We start from the raw sequence: 12724 nt of genomic DNA, 5'->3' as shown, positions 1-12724 counted from the left end.
CCCTGTTTTAGCTGAACAGGCTTTTCTCTGCTCCTTTTATCGGGCTCTGACATACATTCATAATCATTTCCTAGCTAAGGCTTGTTCCAGGATTCAGTCTTTTGCTAATGCAGCCATCATGAAATAGTGTGCTGATTTTCTGACCAGGATTACTGTGCTCTAAACATCCTGATGAGTTTTTGTCCTTTCTGCCTCCAACTTTCTGCCTTTTTCATGATAGAGAAGAATGTCTTCAAAATATACTAAAGCAAAGAAATGTTTTAGCCAATTCGCTGCCTGTAGTAAATCTCCATTCTTCCTTAGTGGAGCTGTAGTTTTAAGAGGTCTTTAGCCTTCTCTGTCAAATAGTTCTGGTGCCTCACCAAACTATAACTCCCATTATTTCATAGCATTGAGCTATGGCAATTTAAGTGGTGTGAAACTGCATTAACCGGACAATGTGGATTAACCTCAAGACTTATTCCAGGTTGAAACCAAGGTTTCTGACAGATTTTTCTTGAGAGACAATTTAACCTCTGCTGTAAGCGACTGTGGCCCTCCAGATCACCATCACCATCATCATCTTATTTGTGTAGCACCACTGCTGCTCATGGCACTTTACAAGTAAGAGCACATCAGAACAATTCCTTGCCCTCAAACTTACAATTCAAATAAGACATGACAGGAAAAAGTAAATGGAGTAGCAGTGTGGAAAAAGATTAAGGGGATCACCAACTCCCAGCCACCACCACTACTATTTTACTGCCCAATCATTAAAAAAAGCTGTGTAGCTGCAAAGAAAATAGTAGATGCTTCTTTGGGTTCTCACTGGACAAACTAAACTCTCACCACTCTATTCAGAGAAAAGTTGAGATTCAGTACTTACATTAACTTGTGAATAAATGGACCCAGGTTTTTGGGGTCAATTTCTTGACTAAAATTTTGTGACTCATACATGACTGTGTGTGTGTGTGAGTGTGTATATATATACACACACACACAAATACACACATATAGTAATCCTATTCCTTAACACCTGTATGGATGTCAACCATGTCCACTAGGAGCCCCCGGTGGCGCAGTGGGTTAAACCCCTGTGCAGGCAGGACTGAAGACCGACAGGTCACAGGTTCGAATCCGGGGAGAGGTGGATGAGCTCCCTCTATCAGCTCCAGCTCCTCATGCGGGGACATGAGAGAAGCCTCCCACAAGGATGATCAAAACATCAAATCATCCAGGCATCCCCTGGGCAACATCCTTGCAGGCGGCCAATTCTCTCACACAGGGAGTCACTCCTGACATGACAAAAAAAAACTGGAACAATAAGCAAGAAGGGACTCAAAACATTTAGAAATATGTGGGTAATGTTGCCTCTACAAAAATAAAAACCAGATTGTTTGATAGCCTGATGGTATGACTATCAACACTACACTGTGTTTTAACTGCCATGACAACATTCTGCGAAATTGTGTGATTTGCAGTTTACTAAGGTTTTGGTAATAGAATGCATGAGAAACATCTTAGTTACAAACTGCATAAAGTGTTATTGGATTTAATCCCTCACTCTCAACTGAATCTATATTTTAGTGTTGACGTGACAATAAAATGAAATCAGGGCATATTGTTGCCCTGAAGCAATGGGGTGGCATATTAAGGCAAATTCTGAATCAGTATTGAGTACCATGCTGTAATCTAGTTATGTTCTAAATCTGTGTTTTTGGAGAAGTGTGGAAAACATGGCCTCCTCAGTTTTAATCTTTTGAGCTACCATTCTCCATCTGTGTTCTCTAGTTCATAATCATGCTCCTTGCAACTCTAGCCTGAATCCTGTTGTGGTCCAAACTGCAATACAACACTTGTTCAGTGGTGAAACGATCATGTGAAAATCCCCTGGATTTAATAGGCCATGATTCAGTATGGCTATCAATAGGATGCAGGATTCTTTGTTTTCAGAAAATAGCCAGGGTATAAAAGTTGATGGCTGGGAGAAGGAATGGAATAGGAATATTCTAATCTTTTCCAGTCTTGTGATAGGGGAGAATGGGGTCGACAAAATCCCCAGGACCTGGCCGTGAGAAGACCCAGAGAGTGAAAATTGAAGCAAATTATTACTGAATTTAAATATCTCAACATAACAAGGAATGCTATAATGTATCCAGGATTATTAAATTTGGGGTGAGGGTGGAAGGATGACAACCTCCCCCCCCCCCCCAAGCTAGTTCTTAACATCCCTTTCTGCACTGATTTTCTCTCCTCTTAATTCTCCATAAATGAAACCAGGTGGAGCAATACCTTTTTCCTTAACATCTAGTAGAACAAAGTGATGTTTCATTGTTCAACTGCTAACTTGCAGTTTTTCAAAAAAAAATCTAGTTCTGTTGTCTGTGATCTAATATGTATAAATTTTTATTTATATTCCACTCTATCTCCCCGAAGGGACTCATGGTGAAATTCCAAACATAAAAGGCAAACATTCAATGCCCAAATACAACAACAATACATGCATACAAACAAAATTTATACAACCCAACATATAAACATGAATTATAACTTAACAAACTAAAATAAAATTAAAAAACAGCCTGTTATAGTAGACATAAGACAAAACATCAAACATTGAATGAAAACAATAATTTCCCATTTCCTTGGGGCAAATCGATTAATCATTGCTCAAGATATCTGTTGAGCTGGTGGGGTGGCCAGGGCACAGATATGGATGGCAACTATTAATCAGAGGTATAATGGTGGTATTACTAGCTCTTATTCCTCCTCCTCATAAGCCAGTGAGTAAAGGTATGTCTTCAGCTGTTTCTTGAAAAGAGGGAGGGAGGGAGGGGGCCATTTTAAATGTAGGGTGGTTCTACATAGGCACTTAAATCAAAATAGAAAGTGAATAAAGAAAACCGGTTCACTGTAGAGCGCCTGCACAAGAACCCAGGAACTGGTATTAAACTGAGGTGGTGGTCACTGTATCCACCGAATGCAGCTTAGAACTGAATCCAGGAACTACAGTATTTGTGACAAGACAGCGGTGAGAAAATGCAGCAGCGGTGGGTGGGTCTTAGCCAGTTTGCTGAAATGTGCTGATGTGCATAATATCCATGCTTGTTCAGAATCACCCCCATTTTGAGCCCTCCATGGGACATACTTTGATTGACTGCAGCACATATTCTGGCTTATTCAAGACTTTTTGGTGAGTTTTTTAAACGTGATTGTGGCCTTAATGTGTGCTACAGTGTACATTGAAGGTGCACATTCAGTCCAGGATACTTGAAACATTGTGTCCTACCCTAGAAGCTGGGTAGATAATTGAGATCGAGTAATGGAACACTCCTCTCCACTCAGCTCAGGAACAGCCGCCACTTGAAATTGGCTAGAGATGGCACATTCTCGGGTGTGGCACCAAACCTTTGGAACGCTTTACCAGAAGCGATAAGAGCAGCCCCCCTCCTTTTGACCTTTAGGGAAAACTTTCATGTGTAGAATAGCTTTTAGATGCCTACTATCTGCACTTTATAATCACATTTTACCTCCCTGAATATTTTAGACTGTTTAATTAAGTTTGGGATTGGGATAATTTTAATGGTTTAGTTTATATTGTTAAGTTTTAACAATGGTTATAAACCGCCTTGAGTCCTTGGAGAAAGGCAATATAGAAATGTCCCAAATAAATAAATACATTATGTAGACATCCTGACCATGAGACAGCTTCAAACTGCATTATAGTGCCTGTGTGGATTTGCCCACAGATAAGGGTTTTCTTTTTTTTTATTATCCCACTGAAAATGTTAATTAACTTGCCAATGCAAGGATATTCATGTTATCATCAACAGTATTGTGTAGGTGGTCATTTTTTAAAGCTTTAGTTTCATTACTAGAATCTATGTTTTTCATTTCATTCCATTTCTCTTTGACCCCGCTGCTTACATTTTCACCAGAAAATATCACCAGAGTTTGCATCAGAAGAGTTCCTTCTTTGCAATTCAAGGGGTTCAGAACTTTCATCGGCATCACTGGGCTTGGGTTCTGTTGATCGAGCCCAGGAAGGTGGATTCTCTTCTGGGTTCCAAAGATACTGGAGGCCATCTTGTTCCTTCTGCCTTCTTGCTGATCCTTTGGTAAATCAAATCCCAAGTTGAAATTGGAGCCACCACCTGGTGGACGAAGAACCCTGGAGCTGCTCCATCTGCTGGGGTCCATCCCCTTGAACGTGGTCATGGTCGTCATGGCGGTGCGTGAAGTAACTGCCCGAGTGAGAGAGAGGCTGCCGGAAGATGATATTCCCGCACTTCCTTCTCCAGCTGCTGTCGGCGACAACTGCAGGACAATTCTAAACACCATACCACATTTCCAATCCCATTATTCCACAAAATAAAATGGTAACAGTTAAAGTAGTATAATGCTGCTTGGTCATGCATGACACATAGAGTCTCAGATTCTTAGCTACCTTCATGATAAAAAATTGGGAGAGAAATGTAAGGTCCAACTCAATTTTTAAGCGGATCTGTGCAGATTTAATGTACTCTCATATTTTCCTCTGACAATAGAATTTGAGCTGTGTGATACACCGAGTTACTTCTTAGCTGGATTAATTAGAAACTCAAGGCATTATTTAGCATATGCATTAGTCTTTCATTGCCTCTTTTTAATATCCTAATATCTCAATGTAGGAGAGAACAGAGCTTTGTCAAAGACGTGACAGCTTAATGTGGGACTAATCCTATTAGGTGTTAGCTGAAATATTCTACCTGTAATGTTTTTCAAGAGGATAACTGAATCATAGGGCTGCTTGGAGGAAAAGGTATCCCTTTCCATCTTAGCCATAGAGTGTTGCTATCCAGTACCTGCCATTCCCAAATGCACCTGATCCATATCAGTGTATCACACAAGGAACATATGTGCCTAGCACAAAGTGCCCCAAAAACTATTTTATTTGCATTTAATAGAACTAGATAGTTAAAACACAATATAATTTGTAGTGTATGTGTGTGTATATATATACATACACACACACACACACACAGTCACTAAGCCAGACCATGTGGCATAAGGATTTCATCTGTCTCTTTCTCTGTGTGTGTGCATTTGTCTGTCTTTGTTTGTATAATACTAGCTTCCATGGCACTGTGATAAAAAGAAGCCATTATTCAAGAGAAGGGGGATTTGGTTATTACTGTTATTATTGAAATTGCTTTTTTTTTTGGAAAACATGCTTGGTTGTAGCACTTCCAGTATTTATCTTAAGAGCCCTTGCCTGTTGAAGAGACCACATTCTCATCTTTATTAAAGACACAGAAAAGCTCTTAATACACATGTGAGTCATCAAGTTCCCCAACAAAGCAGAGAAAACAAGTCATAATATTCCTGATTTTTTTTTACAGTACAGTGAAATAAAATTCCCACTCTTTGCTTAAGATACAGGGTGGGAGATCACATCACTAAACTTCCTGCAAATATAACAAACAAAGCATGAAAACTTATTTATATACTTATTCGTTTTAGCTTTTATTTATTAATTCCTACATTGGGATATTCTGGAGTAATAAACTTTGTTGTAATAATAAATACTATTATCATGAAACACTGTAAAATTCAGAATAGATGGGGAGGGAGGAATTACTTGTGGATAATTATTTCTTCTTTAAATAATGTTGTCAAATAGGAGGTTGCCGTTTGTAACTGTGGCTATGAGAAGAAGGGAAACACAACATTCTTGGTTAGTAGAATGGTTGGACCTGTGACTTTGTTACTCTGCACTGCTATTTTCTGAGGAATTATCAGATTTTCCATCCCTGGAGACCTTGAGAGTGGTGAAAATTGTAGAAGCAGTCACAAAATGATTGTACACTGAGGTGGAGTTTGATGTTACCAGCCAACAATTACTACCATAACTTTATATTCGGTTTCTGTGGGTTTTTCGGGCTTTGTGGCCATGTTCCAATAGCATTGTCTCCTGATGTTTTGCCTACATCTCTGGCTGACATCTTCAGAGATTCCATTGACAGTGAAACAAGTACAATATGTATATACCTTGTGTAATGTCCAGGGTGGGAGAAGGAGAAGCTGCAAAGTCAACCAGTGAAGGAATTTGCCAAGAGGTAGCCTGGGCTTTGTTGCCTGGAGGCATCCTCTGTTTGGGAGGTGTTAACTGGCACTTGATTGTTTCCTGTTTGGAGTTCTCCTGTTTCTGAGTAGTGCTCCTCATTTACTGTCTTGATTCTGGTGTTTCTTAATACTGGTAACCAGATTTTGTTCATTTTCATAGTTTCCTCTTTTCTGTTGAAGAGAAGAAATGATGGCCCTGTATAAATATGTGAGGGGAAGTCATAGGGGGGAGGATGCAAGCTTGTTTTCTGCTGCCCTGAAGACTGGAACACAGAACAATAGGTTCAAACTGCAGGAAAGGAGATTCCATTTGAACATTAGGAAGAACTTCCTGACTGTGAGAGCTGTTCATCAATGAAGCACTCTGTCCTAGAGTGTGGTGGAAGCTCCTTCTCTGGAGAGGCTGAGTGGCCATCTGTCAGGGGTTCTTTGAATGTGATTTTCCTGCTTCTTGGCAGGGGGTTGGACTGGATGGCCCACAAGGTCTCTTCCAACTTTATGATTCTATAATTCTATGAGTCCTGTAGAAATATTCTGGTGGTAAGTACCCACCTTTCTTGACCGGATGCCTTCATGAGTTTTTCTGTAGCAAAACTGGCATTTATGCCATCCGATATGGCCAGTGATTGTGTGTGATGTAATTTGTAGTCCAAAACATCTGAAGGACACCACATTGGGGATTGAGTGCTTGTTGTTGCTATTGTTATTGGTGGATTCATAACCTGTCAGGTGTTATTGATGGGAGTTTGGGATCATTGAATCAGATAATGTGGCACAACTAAGCATTTTGTAATTGTGAAGCTCTCCACGGCAGTTTCATTCAGATGCTTTGTTGGTTCCATTTGGAATTGCTTTTAGAGTCCCTATTACTCCCGCATCCGTGATTGTTGTAGTAGTTATTGTTATGAGTTCTTTTTTTATCTGTTCTACATACTAAGATAATAACAAAAACTTCTATGGAATATCCAAGTCACATCTTTGGCAACTATTTTCTAGTTATGAGACATTGAGATCCATGATAGAGAGCTACATGGTTTGAAGAGACATACAAAATGTAGATAGCATTATACATTGCCGATAGATATAAATCCAATTAATGTAAACTTGTAAATCAAAACTTTAAAATGCATTTGGTTTATAAGAAATGGTATCATATTCCACAAGAAATCTATGGGAGAGGCAACCCATGTGAGAAAATTGAAATTCCCCCAAATAATTTTGAAGTGAAGCTGCTCATAGTAGGGTAGGTAGTTCTTGTATATTAATATTTCTTATCTTTCTTTTTAACAGTGACTGGTACAAACCTATCTACATGTATAAAGTGTGGCAAAGAACACTGGAAGGTGGCTAAAAGTCAGTCATGTCTCCAGTTTGGCATACCATTTCAACTCTTAATGTGAACTACAAGCAACTGGCATGCCTTTTGGTCTTCACCATAAATATGTGTCTAAGTGCCCCAGGGATGTGTCCTCCAGCTTGCATTTGTGCTAGTGACATTGTAAGCTGCACCAGCAAGAACCTTTCCAGAGTGCCAACAACACTCTTCAAGCACATAAAGAGACTGGATCTCAGCCACAACCGCATTGGGATTTTGGATCATGACTGGATGCCCGTCCTGCTTGAGAAGATGACCACCCTCATTGTCAGTCATAACAGCATCGCTTTGATTTCTCCAGGAAGCTTTTCTATGATGACAAATGTTAAGTACCTAGACCTATCATCCAACAACCTGAGGTCACTGGGCGGTCCTGTCTTCCAGGAACTGCGGGTGCTAGAGGTACTGCTGCTTTATAACAATCATATTGCACAGGTTGATTCGGCTGCTTTTGGAGGGATCCACAAATTGCAGAAACTCTACTTGAGCTACAATGCTCTCACTCACTTCCCAATAGATTTGTACATTGGGAAGTATAAGCTTGCCGAACTTGTGCTCTTAGACATTTCTTACAATCGAATCAAGTCGATACCTATTAACTTTATGAGCTTAGTGCCAGCCAGGCATCTGAGTGGAATTTATCTTCATGGGAATCCATTTTATTGTGACTGTACTCTTTACTCCATGCTAAACTTCTGGTACCTTCGACATTTTAGCTCTGTGGAGGATTTCAAAGCTGAGTATACATGTGTTCTGCGGTCAGATCACAGAACAGCCAACAAACTGCCTTTATTGCATGACAACTATTTGAATTGCTCAGAAAGCACCATCAATGGCTCTTTCTATGCATTTGGGTTCATTCACGAAGCCCAGCTAGGAGAGAGATTGATAGTGCCATGTGACACAAAAATTAGTGATGTGGGCACCCAGTTCATCTGGATCAGTCCAAACAACCAAACTCTGGAACCTGACATGACCACTGAACACTTCAGAGTGTTCCAAAATGGGAGTCTGGAGATAGACGAGGCCCAATATGAGGATGCTGGACTTTATTCCTGTATTGCAATAAACAAGAAAAGACTCTTGAATGAGACAATTGAGGTGAGGATAAATGTAAGCAATTTCACCGTGGACAGGTCTCACTCATATGAGACATTTAACACTGCTTTCACTACGCTCGCAGCTTGTATAGCCAGTATGATTTTGGTACTTCTTTACCTCTACCTGACACCATGCCCTTGCCGATGCAAGTCACAGAGGAAAAAAAGGCAGCTGGACCAAAGTAACATGCCTCATGCCTCCATATTGACCACCAATTCACCCCTTGAACTTTCAGGTGATGAAAAGAAAGCAAGCAGTGGCAAAAGGGTTGTGTTTCTTGAACCCGTGAAGGAGCCAAAGCCGGGACAGAATGGGAAAATAAAGATGTTTCCCAATGAGAACCTCATTGCAGAAAGTATCCTTAAAAACCCTCGAACCAAATCCGAATCAGATTCTGTGAATTCGGTGTTTTCAGACACACCTTTCGTGACATCTTCCTAGTTTCCTGCCTGTATTCATGTCATGTGATGAACTCAGAAGCTTCTCTGTATTTAGCTACTCTAAAAAAAAAGATGGTGGGGTTTTTTAAAAAAAAGTCAAGGTGTGAAATGAAAAGTGACTGTAATTATGCTCAGGTTTTTTTCCTCTCAAAGTGAAAGGTGAAAACATAACCAGTAATCTGTAAGAGTGATGCTAAATCTGGGAAGGAGCCCATTGTTCCATGACTGTTGCTGCTCTCGAATATAAAGCAGTTGCATTATGGTATACACTGCTTTTATTTCAGTCTCTCTGCTTAAAGGAGGGTAAGGGGGTCATATTTGTGCACTGCTCCCATTCATGACAGTGTCAGAAAACTTTCCATCCAATTTGATCATTAGCTGCTCTCCCTGTCTAGAACTGGAATTGTTATAATATCAGGGATTACAAAAGAAATCGGGCTTCCTCCTGGAGTTTAGAAGTGTTGAGATAAATAGCCATTTATTCAGCTTCTGGTTTTTGCCTGGAAGCACTGTGCACATTAAAAAAAGAAGATGAAGCTATACAAACCAGACTATTCCAAAATAAGTTTTTACATACATTTTGAAATTGGATTTGGGGATATTTCCCCCTTTTGTATCCTGGAATATTAATAGCCAGAAAAGCATATAAGATTACTTGGTCTAAGAAAGCTTTTACTGATTGTAAGCCTTGCCAGACAACTTTCTACCCAAGATTGTGATCTGTAAACTATTTAAGACTCAGAAATTTATATTCTGAAAGAAAGAGCTCATTTTGATCCTATTGAGAAGTCTGAAGCAGAGAGATATTCAACAGGTATGGTTTACCTACCAGTACAAGGATGAGAGAAGCTACACCTTTGGGATTTCTGTCTTTCTTCATCATTCTTCAAGGGACAACAGCCATGTTGGTTCTGGAATGTGGCCTATCTGTTTGTACTAAAATATGCGTGTCAGTATGTGTGTGAATTGTGGCTTGCATAGAAAATATCTTGAGAAAACAGAGTTAGTTTTGTAAGCAAAGCAGCCAGAATTTGTACAATTAGATGTTTTTAATAAGAACTATTGCACTTTGAATACTTAAGTTGACCTAATGAGAGCCATAATGGAAACCATACAGCCCAAATTGACTAACCTTGCTGCAGCCATTCCTCCTCATTATCAGCAATGAAATGGCTTGTGTGTCTGGACTTCCCTAGCTGACAGTGGAAGTTGGTTGCATGCAATTTGCTGAACTGCAGCCTTATTTAATAGATTTGAAATAAATTCGGCTCATTTTTCATTGTACCAGCAGCATTAAAATGGCAGTGATTTGATTTCATGAAAAAATGTGTTTTGTGGTTTTAATGCTGAAAGAATAATTGAGCTACTTATCTCTGGATTCATCAGCTTTGAGAATGTTATTTTCCTGTAAGAAGACTCAAAATTTGTAGGACTAGGCTTTCATGATAAAATGCATTTTCAGGCATATGTTTTAGCATACTTTGTATTACAAACTGAAGTACTTTTTTTGTTCCTGAAAACAAAGTTTTCAGTGTGCTTAGTTTCGCTTCTACTAGTCACACTCCAATCAAAGAGATATATATTGTTGCAGTGGCACACAGATTGGTGTGTTGTCATGGCTTTAAAGGTATCCTGCACTTAGAGATAAGGAGGGGAGCTTGCTGTAATGTGTTATTTGTCGGTTACAGTTGTTGTATAGAGAGGGCTATACTAAATAATAATCCTACAAAGTATGTGTCTAGATTTTTTTAGTCCTACAAATCCCAACCACCCTTGGCAATATAACCAATTGGGGGGGGGGGGGAGTGGCAGTCTAAAACAGCGTTTCTCAACCTGGGGTAATGAGGGGGTGTCAGAGGGTTTGCCAAAGACCATCAGAAAGCACAGTATTTTCTTTTGGTCATGGGGGATCTGTGTAGGAAGTTTAGCCCAATTCTCTAGTTGGTGGAGTTAAGAATGCTCTTTGATTGTAGGTGAAATATAAATCCCAACAACTACAACTCCCAAATATCAAGGTCTATTTCCCCCAAACTCCACCAGTGTTCATGTTTGGGCATATTGAGTATCCATACCAAGTTTGGTCCAGATCCATCATTGTTTGAGTCCACAATACTCTCTGGATATAGGTGAACTACAACTCCCAAACGCAAGGACAATTCCCACCAGGCCCTTCCAGTATTTTCTGTTGGTCATGGGAGTTCTGTGTGCCAAGTTTGGTTCAATTCCATTGTTGGTGGAGTTAAGAATGCTCTTTGATTGTAGGTTAATTATATATCCCAGCAACTACAACTCTCAAATGACAAAATCATTCCCCTCCCCCCAATCCCACCAGTATTCAGATTTGGGCGTATTGGGTATTTGTACCAAATTTGGTCTATTGAATGAAAATACATACTGCATATCAGATATTTACATTACAATTCATAAAAGTAGCAAAATTAAATGTGAAAATGAAAATAATGTTATGGTTGGGAGTAATCACAACATGAGGAATTGTATTAAAGGGTCGCGGCATTAGGAAGGTTGAGAAACACTGGTCTAAAAGAACCTAGATGACTATACCTTCCCCAGTCTTTACATACAGTTCTGTATGATGGGCTTCAAGGAATGAGGTTTGAACAGCTTGGTCCTTGGTCTACAGCATTCCTCCTCCATCCTCTCACTTGTGGCAGTTCCACAAGCCTTGGATCCTGGATCACCACTGTTTCAAGAGCCATGCCTTGCTGATATCCACAAGTCTGATTTCATTCAAGCCCTTGAAGCTAATGCAGTAGTCCAAATGATCAAGGCCAGCCTATCCACAAACATTTTAGGATTATTATAATTAAAATGGCAACTCTTTGTAGTCAATTTAGACCTGACTTCCATTTCTTAGTTCCAGTTGTTCATCTCTTACAAATAAGAAGTGTTTCTGTCATGGAGGTCTTAGTTAGCAGCTAACATTAAGAGATGCAATAGGGCAGCTTACAGTTCTACCATCTCTGCTCCTTGGGATTCCATGTGATCTCCATATTGCTCCTGATTAATAAAGTATCTTGAATTAAACTTTTGATGCATTGCAGTGTCTGTTTTGGTGAATTATCAATGGATTTAGTGGAAGTTGAAAGAAACAGCTGCTCAGCTATTCAGAATTCCTATACTGCATCTTTTTGCATCCAACACTCTAGTGTCTCATGGTGCATCTGCATTGTAGAACGAATATGTTCAAAACCACTTTAACTGCCATGGCTCAATTCTATGGAATACTGAGAGTTGTTTTTTGGTGAGGCACCAGTAATCTTTGGCAGAAAATGCAAAACAAATGTAAAATTACAATTCCCATGATTCCATAGCATTGGGCCATAGCAGTTAAAGTGTCGAACTATACCAATTCTACAGTGCCGATGCATCCTTGGTCATGGGGTTCTAAGTAAATTTCGTAAACTGTCACAGAAGTTAGATCCCATCATGACCTGAGCTGAAATGTTCAATCTCAACATTACATGTCAATCACACTTTGCCATAATGATTGTAAATAAATTGAAAAAGAAGGAGTTACAAGTGCATAAAGCAACAATTAACATGTCTGGGAGCAATTCCAGAAACCCAAAAAGGCCAAATGCCCAGTTTAAAATGCATTAGAAGGTCATCCATTAGTAAGTGGGCAAATTGGATTTTTCTTGGCAATGAGTTCTGGAATCTGGATATGATCAGAGACACTCTTGTGTCCCAGCCAAACACAATT

At 39.6% G+C, this 12724-nt stretch overlaps 1 protein-coding gene and 1 pseudogene across 1 annotated transcript in view; one reads left to right on the top strand and one right to left on the bottom strand.

The window, feature by feature from the left end:
• AMIGO2 (adhesion molecule with Ig like domain 2) overlaps nucleotides 1-12045 on the top strand; it is a 31526-nt gene extending 19481 nt beyond the window's left edge. Inside the window, exon 2 of the mRNA XM_060777554.2 lies at nucleotides 7375-12045. Within this exon, the coding sequence (XP_060633537.1) occupies nucleotides 7445-9001 (1557 nt within the window). The 5' untranslated portion in view covers nucleotides 7375-7444 and the 3' untranslated portion in view covers nucleotides 9002-12045. The remainder of the gene's footprint in view (nucleotides 1-7374) is intronic.
• LOC132777172 (jupiter microtubule associated homolog 1 pseudogene) lies at nucleotides 3911-4206 on the bottom strand (annotated as a pseudogene).
• Nucleotides 12046-12724: the final 679 nt, after the last annotated feature.

The sequence above is a fragment of the Anolis sagrei genome, chromosome 5 (genome assembly GCF_037176765.1).
Source record: "Anolis sagrei isolate rAnoSag1 chromosome 5, rAnoSag1.mat, whole genome shotgun sequence".
NCBI lineage: Eukaryota > Metazoa > Chordata > Lepidosauria > Squamata > Dactyloidae > Anolis > Anolis sagrei.
The sequence above is the reverse complement of the archived record's forward strand: the minus strand, read 5'-3'. Positions and strand labels throughout refer to the sequence as shown.